The following is a 15,155-nucleotide window of genomic DNA, read 5'->3' as shown; positions in this document are numbered from 1 at the left end:
AAATAAGATTACCGTCTAGGATATACTGCTAAGTGGAAAAAAAGCAAGACAAAACAGTATCTTTGGATTTCATTTTTGCTAAAAGAACAGAAGGAAGAAAGGACAAGCACAAATATGTTTGTGCGCATGTTAGAAATGTCCAGAAGTTTATATGCTGAATTTAGTCGCAGCTGGTTCTGGAAAACGAAATGTAGAGAGATGTGGGGCTTTCACCTTTACTTTGCCAGTTTTGAGCTTCTGTCCTGTTAAACACTGAGCATGTATTAATTTTACAATTGAAACATAAGACACTATGGTGGGATTATAGGAGCTTTCAGTTTATTTGTGCTTTCTTGCTCCCAAATTTTCTACTGTGAACATCCGTTACTTTGAAAATTAAAAATCCTCCATAAAGGTTGCTAAAAAGAAAAGAAATAGATTTGCTAGACGGCACAATTTGTGATGCTGGGGGCAGGATGTTTGGAGGAAATTCTAAAGATGTTCTAAACTCTGAGTCCTGAGAAATTCAGCACCTAGGCAAGCTGGGTGTAAACCAGTTCAGTCCCAACTTGAAGCAGGGTGACTGAACTCAACCACTACGCCGCCAGGCCAGCCTCCTATGCAGCCAAACGTTGTTCCTCCTCTCCCCAGAGCCCCCCAGTACATAGTTGTGTATTCTAGTTGCGGGTCCGTCTAGTTGTGGCATGTGGGACGTCGCCTCAGCACAGCCTGACGAGCAGTGCCACGTCCGCACCCAGGATCCGAACTGGCAGAACCCTGGGCTGCCGAAGCGGGGCACAAGAACTCCACCACTCGGCCACGGGGCTGGCCCCTATGCAGCCATTTCTAACAATAAACATGTCAGCTTTATAGAAACACGGGACTGTCTTTATAAACTAATGCTAAGTAAAGAAAAGTCGAATGGAATATTGCATTTACATGGTGATTATGGCTATTATATATCTGCTATAATTAGAGTCAGTGAGAAAGAAAGTGAAGATGAGAGAGAAGGAGGGAGAAAATAGCGGAAGAGAACTGAAAAAATATAAACAGTTACAGTGTTAGGGTAATGGGATTATGGAGGATTTTTGGAAATATCCTCAAACAATGCTGACAGTTGTTTTGGTAGTAAATATGAACTATACACAGGGGCTCTGCGACTTTGGGCAAGTTACTTAAATTCTCTGAAACTTCGTCTCCTTCTTGGCAAAATGGGGACAATAATGGTACCCACTTTATGGAGCTGTTTTAAAGATTAAATGAGATAATCCATGTAAAATACTCAGTATTGTACCCAGTGCATAATAAACACTCAATAAACATTAGCTATTATTGTCGTTATTTCATCAATGTTGTCAATGAGGGGAAATTCTCATATGCTCCAGGTGGGAGCATAAACTGCTCAAGCCTTTCAGAAAGGCAGGAGAGTAACAGATACAAACATTTGAGGTACAAAAACCCTTTGTTCCAGGAATTTCATGTCTAGGAACTCATCCTTAGCAAACAATCTTAATAAACAATTTGACATGTACACCAAGAGGTGTGAATTATTTATAATAGAAAAAGATTGTAAATAACCTAAAGATCCAGCAATAGTTATGTAAATTATGAAACATACATACAATAGAATACTCTGAAGTTATTAAAAAGGATATGATATACCTCTATGTAATGATATAGACACGTACCTATATCATAACATCAAAATAGGGTACAGAACAATAGAATCTCATTTACATAAGACAGTATATGTACACACTTAAAAGTTCAGAAGGATAGATATCAAACTGCTATCAAGGACCCTCTCTGCCATTGCTGTGAATCACTATATATAATTTATCATCAGAAAATCCACGATGATATGTGTATGTGGTTGTTTCCTTTTTAATATGTGTCTTTACGGTTTTTAAAAAATAGGACCCGCAGCTGGGGTAAGGAATTCCAAGACTGGAGACTGAAGACTGGCAAAATGTGGCAAAGTTGGTTTCATCCGTTCAGAAACTGCTCAGGCCCAGGTCTGGGGGTCAGCGGCTGAAGTGAATTCTGCTTTGGATGGAAATGACAGGGGTTCATGGAGAGCTGATTCTGGTAAGGAGACAGACTTGCAGAATTTCCCTTAATTAATAATAAGAAGGAGAGCCTTGCAGAGTGCCTCATCCTTTCATCATCAGTCTGTTTGCTCCAGAGAGCAGTCCCACAAGACAGGTAGGGCAGGAGTGATGCTGAGGAGAGGGTCCTGCGTGTGGATTGGCGCCAGACGACAGAATAGGGGCTGGAATCAAGGGTCTGAACTCCCAGCCCTCCCCGCAGTGAAGTTCCAACAAAGTACAATTCATTAAGCTCCTAGCCCGTGCCTGGCGCACAGTGGGTCTTCAATGCATGCTGGCACCTCCTCCTTTAAGTGGGCTCCCTGGGGCCGTGGGCTGCTGCTCCACTCCGCTCGCATTATCTGCACCCTCCTTGTGTCTGTTCTCCTTCAAGTGCTCTTTGCTGCAGCCAAACATTGTTTCCTTCCATTGTGGCCCTCCCACCTTCATCACGCTGTTCCCTCATCTGAGAATGCTGTCTCCTTACAGGCTCAGCCTCCTCCAACCCTACTGTGTCTCTAAACATCCAAATCCTCTTGTTCCCTCAAGACCTGCATCAAACGCCATCTCCATGCAAGGATGCACCAGCCCCCAGCTGGACACCATGGCTCTTCCCCATGCCCCGGGCCGCACATCTGCCTCTCTCTCAGGACGCAGCACATCCTGCTTGCAGGAGAGTTCTCGCAGCAGTGTGTTGGTCTCTGGACTCACAGGAAGCTCTTTTGGGAAGGGCGTGTGTCTCACTCAGTGCATCCGCAGTGCCAGGTGCTCGATGCACTTTGGTCGATGAATGAGGGGCTGAACGAGTCAATGACGGATGAGGAGAGCACACAGGGAGGGATGGGCAGAGGTGGATGACACCTCAAACCCGGTGGCAGCTCCAGCCCTGGGAGCACGATGGGCTCACAGCCAGCCCTTCCCCAGGGTGAATAACCTCAGGGCTCGGTCCTGCCCACATCATAAAACGGCAAGTGCTTCCTCTTCAGGGGAGAAGTGGGCTGACCTGGGGGCTGAGCTCGGCATCCGGAGGCATTTATAAGCTGGGGCACTAGAGGGCTCAGCAGCACGAGCTTTCTCCTGCCCCCGCCTGCTCTCTGGCCTCCAGCTCTCCCGGCAGCATGGCCTTCACCGGCAAGTACGAGATCGAGAGTGAGAAGAACTACGATGAGTTCATGAAGCACATTGGTGAGTGAGCTCCTGAATATACCTTCCCTGGCTGCTCTGTCCCAGCCAGCTCGGGGCCAGCAACCCAAACTCTTGGACTTCGCTTATTCATTCATTCACTCCCGCATTTGTTGAGCAACTACTTTGTTCCAGGCTCTGGGACTAATAAGAACCATAATACTTTAAAGCAGTTAGGGAATATTACTATCTCCACTTTCTGGTGGAAAACTGAGGCCCAGAGAAGTTGAGTTACTAGTCCAAGGTAACGCAGCTAGTAATTGGTGAAGCAGAGACTTGATTGGTTTATTCATTCAAACATTTATTGAACCCCTGCTGTATGCAAGGGCCAACCCAATGTTACTGAAAGGGTGTCTCAGCAAGACTTGTAAATCAGTGGCAGAGGTCATTAGAACCCAGGACCCTATGAGGAGATGATGAGTGCTGTCACCACAACCTGCCTGGGGAGTGGTGACCAAAGGGTCAATATAGAGACCAGGTTTGACAAGTCACTCATTCACTCAGTCATTCACCAAACAAGGGCCTCTTACCGTGCTAGGCACTGTGGGCAGAGATCAAAGATCCTACTCCTCTCACTGCTCGATTTGCAACACTGGTTGTGAGGAACCAATGGGGCCATGGACTTAATCCTGCAGCAATCCTGGTGCGCTGTCTCAGTCTGAGGCAGTGCCACTGTCAAGCTTCAGAGGACAGTGCCACGGGACCTACCTGTGCCCTACCCCCTAGTGGCCAGGAAGGCCCTGAGAGCACAGTCCACGTGCTCTGGAGCCTTGGGGAGGAAAGAGCCCCTCTGAGTCAGTGATTGGGGGTGGCCCTGAAGGAGCCGGGACTTGGCTTCACCTGCGACACTCTAGTGTGGAACTGGAAGTGAGCCAGACTCAGTTCGAGACCCAGTTCTGCCTGGAGCCCCCATCCAGATGCTGGAAGCCCCATTCCCGTTCTGGGTCTTCATTTCCGAACTGTGGAATCAGAGCGTTAGGAGACTGTCTTGATGGTCCCATTCATTCTAGAACTCTGTGAGCTTGGCAGATTTCTGTTATATTTATGTTACAGTCCTACCAGAAGAGCAGCTATTATTTATTGTCAATTATATGCCAGAGGCTTTACAAGACACAATCACTTTAATCCTTGCAACAGCCCTGTGAAATGGGCCTTATTAGCTCCATTGTGTGGATGGAAACACTGAGGCTCCGAGAGGCGGTGACCTGCCCAAGCCACATGGCTTGTGGTAGGTCTGGGATTGGTGCCCCTCATTATCGTGCTAGCCTGCCGCAGGGGAGAAAGGTTCCTCCCCAAAGTCACAGGTTGTGAGCCGCTCCGACACGGCCACTCTGCTTGTTCCCGGGCCCAGGGATCCCCAGCGAGACTATCGAAAAGGGCCGAAACTTCAAGATCATCTCGGAGGTGCAGCAGGACGGGCAGAACTTCACCTGGTCCCAGCACTACCCCGGGGGCCACTCCATCACCAACAAGTTCACCATCGGCAAGGAGTGTGACATGGAGACTGTGGGGGGCAAGAAGTTCAAGGTGAGAGGCCGCTGGCCGCCCCTCCCTCCTTCCCCAGGTTTCTGGCTAACTTCTCCTCAAACACATCCCCTGGGGCTGCTCCACAGCGCAGCCTTCTTTCTCCAGTCTAGCCTCCAGCATTAGGAGCTTGAGTTACTTGGTGATTTAACCACTCCTGGTTTTTAGTGCTACCATCAATAATGGACACTCCAACGACAGTAAAAATTGTTAACATTTGCTGAGCACTTAATCCATCCCAGACACTTGCTGAGCACCTCACACACATTCACGTGGTTCATCCCACGAGGTCACTACAATTACTATCCCATCTTACAGATAGGGAGTCGGGCTGAGCCATCGGGAGAGGTTGCCCGGTCACACAATAGGGGCACGGCTTCACACCCAGCCAGTCTGGCTTCAGAGAGCAGAATCACTTTTTATGCTGCTTCCCAGCGTAGCCTAGAGATGAATAATCCCAGAATCAGACCCATCCGGGTTTGAAATTGCAATCTTGGGTAGCAAAGAAGTAAAAGGTAACTGTTTGTCGTCATCCTATCCAGACTGGTCTCTCAGGTCTTCCACCCATTCTGGGTCCCCTCCAGCCCCAACTATGGCCATCAGTACTTTGCTCCTCAGGCCACCAAGGCAGAGAATTAGTCATAATGTTCATATTCTGTCACTTGGGTATTTTAACGTTAACAATCTCTCAAGCTGTGTTTCTGGGCCAGCACACAGTGATTTGCCGTATTCTTTTTAATGGCTGCACAGTATCCTATTGTATGGAAACGCTGTCGTTTATTTAACACTCCCTCACTGGCGGACAGTTAGGCTATCTACGGGTGGGGAATCTAGGCTGGATATTTAGGTTGTTAACTCTTACAAACAATGCCGCAATCGACGTCCTTGGACGACAGCATTGTCACCCTGATGATGATGATCACAACCAACTCCGTAGTTAACGAGGGGCGCTCAGCATGTGCCAGGCATTGTTCTGAGCACTTTACACACATCACATTAAATCATTTCATCCTCACAGTCACTCTGTGAAGTAGGTACAGGTCCTACCCCCATTTCAGAGAAGAGGAAACTGAGGCACAGCGAGGCTGAGCGACTCGCGCAAGTTCTCTCTCTGGATAAACAGTATGTAACTGTCTGTCTATAAGGCCAAGTGACTGCCAGAGGGGGATTGCTGGGGCTGTGGCCGGCCCTTCCTCCCTGAGGGGCTGGCCTGGGTTCGGGGGCCTCTGCCAACTCAGGCTGGGTCTCGCTTCTCTTCCAGGCCACCGTGCAGATGGAGGGTGGGAAGCTGACGGTGGACTCCCCCAACTTTCACTTTTCCTCGGAGATTGTGGGGGACAAGCTGGTGGAGGTGAGTGTCCTGCTGGCTCCTGGGACGATGGATCAGACACTTTTCTGGCCCCAGCCCTGGTCCCTGAGAGGTGGGCCTCTGGGCAGCTGGCTCTGTGAGCACCTCCCATGCGCCAGGCTCCATGCTGAGCACTGGGGCATGTCATCTCATTGGCTCTTCACAATAACCCTGTCAGTTAGGAGTTTTAACCTCCATTTAACAGGCGAGGAGACCAAGGCACAGGAAGCCTCACTGATTAGCCAGAGCTTTTACGGACTCTTCCCAGAGTGTAAATGGAGGGTCCGGGTGGGCCCTGCAAGGGCAGCTGCCACCCCACTCCACTTCTACAAGGGACTGCGGATTCTTCCTGCTAAATCTCCTAATTTTTCAAGAGAAGCTGGAAATTTGCACTTCTATGTGAAATCTCCAGACTATTAAATGTCCGCACCTGGGATCCGAAAAGGCGAACCCCGGGCCGCCGAAGCAGATTGTGTGCACTTAACCACTGCAACACTGAGCCGGCCCTCTAAACATTTTTTTAAAATGCTGGCAAGGCCAACACATATACCAGGCCAGAGCCCCCTGGGGTCCAGTCTACTCTCCCTAAGGTTCTGGAGAAGGGAAATGAGGGAGGCAGGGTTTGCCACCTCCTCATCTTCTCCTTCTCTTCTCTTGCTCTCTATCCATTTCTCTCTTGTTTCCTCCTTTTCCTCATCTCAAGCCCAGTCTAGAGGAACGGAGCACACGGCCCAACAGGCTCAGTGCACTCCTATTATTCCCATTTTACAGAGAAGCCATAGAGGCTCAGAGACAGCAAGTAACTTTCCCATGGTCACACAGCTAGTTCATGGTGGAGGCAGATCCCATCAGTTGATTTCTAGACTAGGCTCTCTGCCTGTTCTTCCTCCCTTCATTTTAATTTTTTTAAAAATCTAGAAATAAATAGATGTATGTTTTAAAAAAATATACAAAAAGGACAAAAGTGACTATACTTTTTTCTGATGGAAATTGAGCTCTTGGAGATTCTGACGAAAGTTTTGGACATGTTTTTACATGAAGTCAGCAGTGGGTTCTGACTCCCAGAGGCAGGCTCCCCAGCCTGCGAGGTGTGCAGCGAGGACAGGCAGGAGAACCGAAGCAGGTTTGTGCCCGACAAGAGAACTGATCTTCCCAAATGGAATGAACCTGTTTCTTGATACCTAGAGGGTCCTGAGCAGGGAGCCTGTGTCGTGTGAGCAGTGCCCAGAGTCCAGGGTTGTCACACACACACGTATGCATGCACACACCGATGCATGCATGCACAAGGGCATAGGAATGCACGCATACAAATGCACGTGCACCGTCTGGGTTCCAAATCTCCCATCTCTAGAGGCTCAGAGTCATCCTGGCCACCACCTTCCTTCTGCCAACAGGGAGTACATTTGGTGGGCGTCCCTCCTCTGGCCTCCAGTTCACCAGCAGCTCCCCTGCCGTGTTTCAGCACCTCTCCTCTGGACTGAGCCCAGCATCCCTGCTGCTTTCAGCTTCCCCCCACCCCACTCCAACTTCCATTCATCCCACAGGCAAATCACACATCACCTCACACCACTGCCCTTTGACAAACCCGCTTCCATAAAACCCCCTCTGCAACCCACCCCCTTCCCGTGAGAATGCTGCTTTCCTTCGCTGGGTATCAGGACCAACTGACAACGCCTGTCCATCTCACGACAGCGTGTCCTGATAGCCTTGAGCCCAGGGCACTGCACACAGTGGGCCTTCACTGAACAGCATGCTCTTGCCTGCCTCTCCCACAGAACCTTACACTTCCGGAGGGCAGGGACCATCTTCCGCTCACCGAGCACAGGTGCCCATGAACGCTGTACGGTGGCGTGGTTGAGTGTGGCCTCTCGACCTCAGAAGGGTCACTTGACTTCTCTAGACTTTAGTTTTCTCATCTGTACAATGGGTACAACCCTGGAGTGTTGTTGGGAGGGTCAAATGGGATAATTCAAGGGAAGTGCCTGGCATAGGTGAAGGGAAATGAACAGGAGCTGGAAGCTTATCATGCGAAGAGCCACATCACCCTCAACATCTGTTTAGCACTTTTGCCACACTGAGACCGCACAGTGACTCACGTAATAAAAGGGGAAACTGAGGCCCAGAGAAGTGGTGCAGCTGACTCGCTTCTCCTCAGGGCTGGGACCGGAGGCCACTCTTCCTCCAGCGGTGCCCATGGTCACCTGGGGCCCCGGTACTGACTTCCTCTGTTCTGGCTGCTTCTTTCAGACATCCACGGTCAGGGGCGTGACCTACGAGCGCGTGAGCAAGAGGCTGGCCTGAGCAAGCAGGCGGGGCTCCAAGGGGGCTGCAGAGCCACCAATAAAGCTGGGATCAGAACAGACGTTCTGCTCGCCCCAGAACTTCTTTGTCTTTGGTTTTGTTTTCTGGTGTCTGGGGCCAGTTTCTGGCTGGCTGGGGGCGGGAAACCCCTGAGGATGGCTACACGGGCCAAACTGTGGCCTTGAGGTCCCTGTGGGATCTTTGTCACGGCAGAGGAAGACTTGAACGTGGACCGAGTCCACCTGACCTCGAAGAAGCCTGAGGTGGTGCTCCAGCAGCATGGTGGCACGCCTCTGTGGAGCACCCGCCCACCTGCCACCCACCACTCTGTGGTTAGACAATCCTTTCAAGAGACAAATGTCACCTGGGAGGGGTGACACATTGACTCTCACATGGGCCAGGAGGACAAATACATCAGAATTCGTGGGTGGGGGCAGGTGTGGCTCTTCTGGCTGTGAGGACACTGGGATGCAGGCCCCAGGGCTTCGCCAGGGAAGCTGTTTCAGCCTAGCCGTGGCTCTGCTCTTAATTTGCTGTGGAGTCGTTCCTTTGGGCCTCAGTTTACCTACTGGTATAAAGAGGGGCCAGGAGGACCAATAAGGAACTGAGGAGAAATGAGTCTATGAGGGGGCAAAGGGGCAATGGGAGTGACAGGAGGAACAGAACAGACAGGAATGTCATGGTCTGGACAGGGGGGCCTGGGAGAAACTTCGAGAGGCTGCAGTGGGCTGGGGAAGGTGGTCAGAAGGGTTGCCCTGATGCCCTGGTAGGTGCTGGGAGCCCTGAGTCTGGAAGGCTTCCAAGGGAGGCGGCATTTGGATTTAGCAGATGTCCCTGCCTGATTACTGCATCTCTCCGGGGCATGGGGTAGAGGCGGTGGCCTGCTGGCTCCTGGCTACATAACCCCCAACCCAGAGCCCCGAATCTCTCTCCTGGGAGTGTTCCCCATCTGGATACCACCTTGACTTCTTTTGACCCTATACTTCTCTGTATAACTGTTTTTATTTTAAATGCACTTTTTTTTTTTTTTTTTTAAGATTTTTTAAATTTTTTCCTTTTTCTCCTCAAAGCCCCCCGGTACATAGTTGTGTATTCTTCATTGTGGGTTCTTCTAGTTGTGGCATGTGGGACGCTGCCTCAGCGTGGTCTGATGAGCAGTGCCATGTCCGCGCCCAGGATTCGAACTAATGAAACACTGGGCCGCCTGCAGCGGAGCGCGCGAACTTAACCACTCGGCCACGGGGCCAGCCCCTAAATGCACTTATTTTGAAATTTACTTACTTAAGGGGGACGGCCCTGTGGCCAAGTGGTTAAGTTCACGCGCTCCGCTTTGGCGGCCCAGGGTTTCAGAGGTTTGGACCCTGGGCGAGGACATGGCGCCACTCATCAAACCATGCTGAGGTGGCAACCCACGTGCCACAGGCAGAAGGACCTACAACTAAAAATATACAACTATGTATCGGGGGGCTTTGGGGAGAAAAAGGAAAAATAAAATCTTTAAAAAAAAAAGCAAAAAAAGAAACTTTTAAAATTTTTATTTTAAATTCACTTATTTTTACTACAATGCAAACTTTACATCACTTCTTTTTTTTTTGAGGAAGATTAGCCCTGAGCTAACATCTGCTGCCATTACTCCTCTTTTTGCTGAGGAAGACTGGCCCTGAGCTGACATCCGTGCCCATCTTCCTCTACTTTATATGTGGGATGCCTACCACAGCACGGCTTGCCAAGCGGTGCCACGTCCGCACCCGGGATCTGAACCAGCAAACCCTGGGCTGCCGAAGCAGAACGTGCAAACTTAACTGTTGTGCCACCCGGCTGGCCCAGCCCATCATCACTTCTACACATGGAAAGCTAACATCCTTTGCCACAAATAGATGAAAACTACTAAAAAAATCAAAGCTGAAAGATGTTGACTTCTAGCTAGGTTCTGTTGCCTGTGCAGAGCCCTGACCCTGAGGCCCCCCTTCGTGAAGAGGGGAGAGAGATGTAAGAGACAGTCGCGTCAGAAGGGGGACATTCTCTTTGACTAATCACACCTGTAGGCCTGCCGAAAAGAGAGGAACACAGACTGGAAGTTGAAGTATCTAAATTACCTTGAATATACAAGTCCGGCACACGGGACATAAGAAATAAGGTTGACTCAATGCCTTGCATGGGGTTTGGCACACAGCAGGCGCTTAATAAGTGCGACCTGACGTAAGACCCTTCTAGCCCATGTAATCCATGGCCTTCCCTTTGGGGGCCAGCCTCAGCCGACCGGGAGAGACAAGACAGACAGCAGGGCCCAGCTCACTGGCAGCTCGCTCTTCGCCTCCTCCCACATTCTGCCCTGAAGCTTGTTTATCTTTCCAAGAACAGCACTCACTGCCCTCCCTACCCCCACACCCCTGCCCCGCCTCCCACCAAGCCAGGACCCCACGAATCCCATCTTTGGGCCAAGACTTATTGCTAATTAAGTGAACTAGGTAAGCATTAAATTAAACTAGCAGTGTTGCTGTTTCCCCTCCAGACTGAATAATTACTCATAATGAGCTTGGATAATAAGTCTCTAAATAACAGAGTTAACCATAATTAGGCTGAAAATTGAGAAAGAAAGAGAGTGGGGAAGGGGAGAGGAGAGAGAGAAATTCTTACTTTGGTAACTGATTCAAGGACAAATTCAAATCACCGGCAGGGGAGAAATTCTTAAGCCAGTGTTGTAACGGATTCTCAGACTCATGGAATAGCAGGACCTTGCAGCTCAGCACTTTAAACTCTGTATTTCAGAGATATGGAAACCGCGGCTCAGAGAGAGGAAGAAATTCATTCAAGGTCACACAGCAGTGAATGAGTCTCTGAGAGTAATGTGGGGTTGGGCCTCTTGGGCTGATGGAAGCTTCAGTTTCTCAGTTCAGCTTATGAGGGTAAAGGGACTAAGGTGAACTAGAGAAAAGTGTCCATTTTGCTGGCAAATGGCAAGGAGGCTTCCTTGGCCAGGAGAAGGGACAGTGGTTCAGAGATTCAACTCTGGAGTCACATTGCTAGGGTTCGAATCCCTCTCTTACCAACTAGAAGCTGTGACTTGGGGTAAGTTCAGCCACTTTTCTGAGTCTCAGTTTCCTCCCCTGTGAATGGGGATAACAACTTCCCTTACCTAATAGAGGCGTCATGCTACAGACTCACTAGATGTTAGCTACCGCCATCACGCCCACCATCACCACCACCATCGCCAATCGCCACCACTGTTATCAACCAGTGTGACGAAGGGTTAGGGGTTCCTCCTCCGGGAAGCTGTAAGGCCGTGGGCAGGTGCTGGATTCTCAGTCTCACCTTACCCACATGTAAAATGGGCTAATAAGACCTTTCCTTCCTGGGAACCAGGGGAGTTGCAAGGGTAAAGGATAAAAATCCACTCTCATGGCTTCCAAAAAGTTAGAGGAGCTTCATCATTTTGCTGTGCTGCTCAAGACGCTGTAGTGACTGGCCACACCACAGACCCCAGTCGGGCGCCCTTTACCCCGGGCCCTTCACGGCCTTCACCCTGATCTTCGGGAATCATCTCTCCCCCCTTCTGCCAGGGAAACCGCCTCCCTCCTGCCAAGCTTATCTGGTGAAACAAGAGCATCCCAAAGCATCTTTACAGACCATCACTAGGTGGCGCTCCACCACCCACCTGCCACCCTGTGGACACCAAGATGAGAGAGTAAATTGGGGGAGCAGAGGGAAGACGGTGGGCAGAGAAATCCTGAGAGATTGGGCCTTGGTGCTGGTGTGTATGAGAGATCTATGGGTGACAACGTGGAGGCCACACTACTCCTCAGTCAAGCATATCTAAGTGTGAAACCCAGTCTACCACTTGCCCACAGTGAGACCCTGAGCCTCCCTGAACCTCAGTATCCTCATCTGGAAGATAGTGATACTACTACTAGCTCACAGTGTTGTTTCTGAGGACAAAAGAGTAGCGGGGCTAAGAGAGCACGAGGAAAGTGTGAAATACAGGGCGTGGCACATAGTCAGTCTCACTAAACAGCTATTAAGGGCCCTTCCTGGTGGTTCAGCTGGTGAGAATGGGCACACACAGGGTCAGAGCTCTTAAAGCAGGGAGAAGTGTCCCAAACCAGCTGTGCACAGCATGACCTGGGGGTCCTGTTAGAAGGATAGCCCGGGCGCCCCCCGGACCTGCTGAACCATATTCCTTAGGTCTGAAGATCAGGGAGCTGTCACTGTGAAGTGCTCCCCGCCAGGCATGACCTGGGAGATTATTCCAGTCCCAACCGTCACATTTTTTTTTAAACTTAAAAAAAATTTTTCCTTCTTCTTCCCAAAGCCCTCCAGTACATGGTAGTATATTTTAGTTGTGGGTCCTTCTGGTTGTGCTATGTGGGATGCTGCCTCCGCATGGCCTGATGAACGGTGCCAGGTCCGTGCCTAGGATGCGAACTGGTGAAACCCTGGGCCACTGAAGTGGAGAACATGAACTTAACTACTCGGCCACGGGTCTGGCCCCCCAACCCTCGCATTTTGCAGATAAAAAAACTGACATCCAGAAAAGAGAAATGACCTGCCCAGACCCAGGGAGCAGCAGAAAGCCTGACTCCCTGTCTATCCTGCCTGTCGTGTCTCAGGCAGGGGCAGGGCCTGAAACCCTGGTCCAAGCTGGCCCTGCAGAAGCCTGACCACTCAAGGACATCCTCTTCTAAGGCTGCAGCTGGGCTGGAGGCAGGTGAAGCTCAGAGGCTCCCTGGGCCCCCACAGAAGGGAGGGCCCACTACATACAACACCCTCATAGAACGCACTGCTCAGTAACGATACCAAGCACTCTGTGCTTTCCTACCATCGACCTGAAGCGAAGGCAGATGGACTTCCTGCTTACAAATGAGACAGGTTCAGAGTGAAGAGGTTGCTTTTCTCAAGGTCATTCAGTTGAGAGCAGACAAACTCAGACTTCCCCCTCTCAGGCTCAATGTTCTTGTCTACATACGAGAAGTTCCGAGCTTCCAGCCCAAGAACCACTCTAACTTACAATGTATCTTACTGGTCTTCAATCGCGTTAAAAATCTTTTAAAATATAATTTCTAAATTAAATGAAAAATTAGTACATCTCCTAGAAGGTGCAGGTTTCCAGTTTCTCTGGACATCTGACAGTTCGCTAACCCAGAGCAAATACCTGAAAAGTATTAATTGGCCAGAGCTGAGTAGAAGCCATACCCTCTAGGGGGACACTGGCTTCAACACAGTCCCTACGATGTCACGCTGTCTCAGTCACCAAGCTAGACTCACTCACCATGTTACCTGCCTGGTCCTGGTGGGCACTTAGACTTGAGACTCCTGCCAAATGCTATGGCCTTTCTGCTGAAATTCAAGTCACAAAGGTCTTCCCTGAGGAACAGAGAATGAGGTCTATGAGGGCAGGTACGATTCTTTCCCAGACGCTTGGTGCCAGGGATTGCCAGAGCCAGCCAGAGGCAGCGTCCCTCCGGGACATGCTCCAAGGAAGCCTCAAGCCTGGTCCCAGATCTTTGCCTTCACCAGTGGGGCTGGGGGGACCCCTCCAAGATCAGAGCCGAATGTGAGCAGACAGATGGACCATAAATCACATTAGTCCATGGCAGATGTGCCAGGAGCTGTGTTTCTGTATCTGTCTGCCGGCCAGCATGCTCTGAGAACGCCTGACACTCCGCAAATCCAGAGCATGAACTCCAGGCAACTCTTTGCTTTTATGAACCTAAATCCATTGATGTCATGTCCTCCCCACCAGGTGAGCGGGACAGCCAGCTGGGACAGTCACAGAGCCTTTCACCTGAAACCCTTGATGGAGATAGCACAGGGCGGCAGGCACTCAGCCTGCTTGGGTTCGAACTGTGGCTCCTTCTTTCACCACTGCTGTCTTCAGGTAAACCACTTCTCCATGCCCCCGTTCTCTGATCTGTAAAACACAGCTAGTAATAGTTCCTACCTTGCAGGTTACCAGGATGACTGGAATAATACGAACAAATTCCTTAGTTTGTACATCACACACAGTAGATGCTCAACACAGGCCAGCTGCTATCCTTAGTGCCACCAGCACCAGGTGATGACGACATTCTATATATCCTGTTGGGGGAGGAAGCTTAGGGCACAGCCCTCAAATCCAGTAAACAAATTGAGATCATTTCAGATGGTTAACAGCTATGAAGAAAATAAAAGGGATAATGAGAGTGACCAGGGCTAGCACAGAGACCTCTCTAGGAGGTGACAGGTGAGTTGAGGTTTCTCAACCTTGGCACTGCTGTCATTTGGGGCCAGATCACTCTTTATTGTGGGGGCCGTCCTGCGTACTGCAGGATACTGAGCAGCATTCCTGGCCTCCACCCACTCAGTACCAGCCATACCCATCTCCCAATGGTGACAACCACAAATGTCTGCAGACACTGCCAAGTGTCCCCTGGCAGACAAAAATGAGCCCTGCTGAGCATCACTGATATAAAGGCTCAAGGGAGAAGAGCACTCAGAGGAGAGAAGTGATGGCTCTGGAGAGCCGGACTCTGAACCCAGAGGGCATGAGGAAGCGGAACCCTGACCCCGACCTTAACCCAGGCATTCGCAATGCTGAGCCAATTCCTTAAAATAAATCTCTCTCGTTCTATATGTAACAGGTTCTCTTTCTCTAGAGAAGCCTGACTGATACAGTGGTCCAGCTGGGATGTCAAGCCTTAACTTACCTGCTGCCTGTGTCCCCAGGGAGCCCCAGTTCCAACCCAAATCAAAGGACC

General features: G+C 50.2%; 1 protein-coding gene across 1 annotated transcript; it reads left to right on the top strand.

Moving 5' to 3' along the window:
* The first annotated feature begins 2,586 nt into the window (after positions 1–2,586).
* Positions 2,587–8,505, top strand: FABP6 (fatty acid binding protein 6). The gene is made up of 4 exons (XM_008523363.2): positions 2,587–3,251; positions 4,600–4,775; positions 6,034–6,123; positions 8,368–8,505. Exons 1-4 carry the CDS (start codon positions 3,185–3,187, stop codon positions 8,419–8,421), a joined length of 387 nt encoding a protein of 128 aa, XP_008521585.1. The 5' UTR covers positions 2,587–3,184; the 3' UTR covers positions 8,422–8,505.
* Positions 8,506–15,155: the final 6,650 nt, after the last annotated feature.

Source organism: Equus przewalskii, chromosome 13, assembly GCF_037783145.1.
Source record: "Equus przewalskii isolate Varuska chromosome 13, EquPr2, whole genome shotgun sequence".
Lineage (NCBI taxonomy): Eukaryota > Metazoa > Chordata > Mammalia > Perissodactyla > Equidae > Equus > Equus przewalskii.
This window is presented reverse-complemented; position numbering and strand designations above follow the sequence as displayed.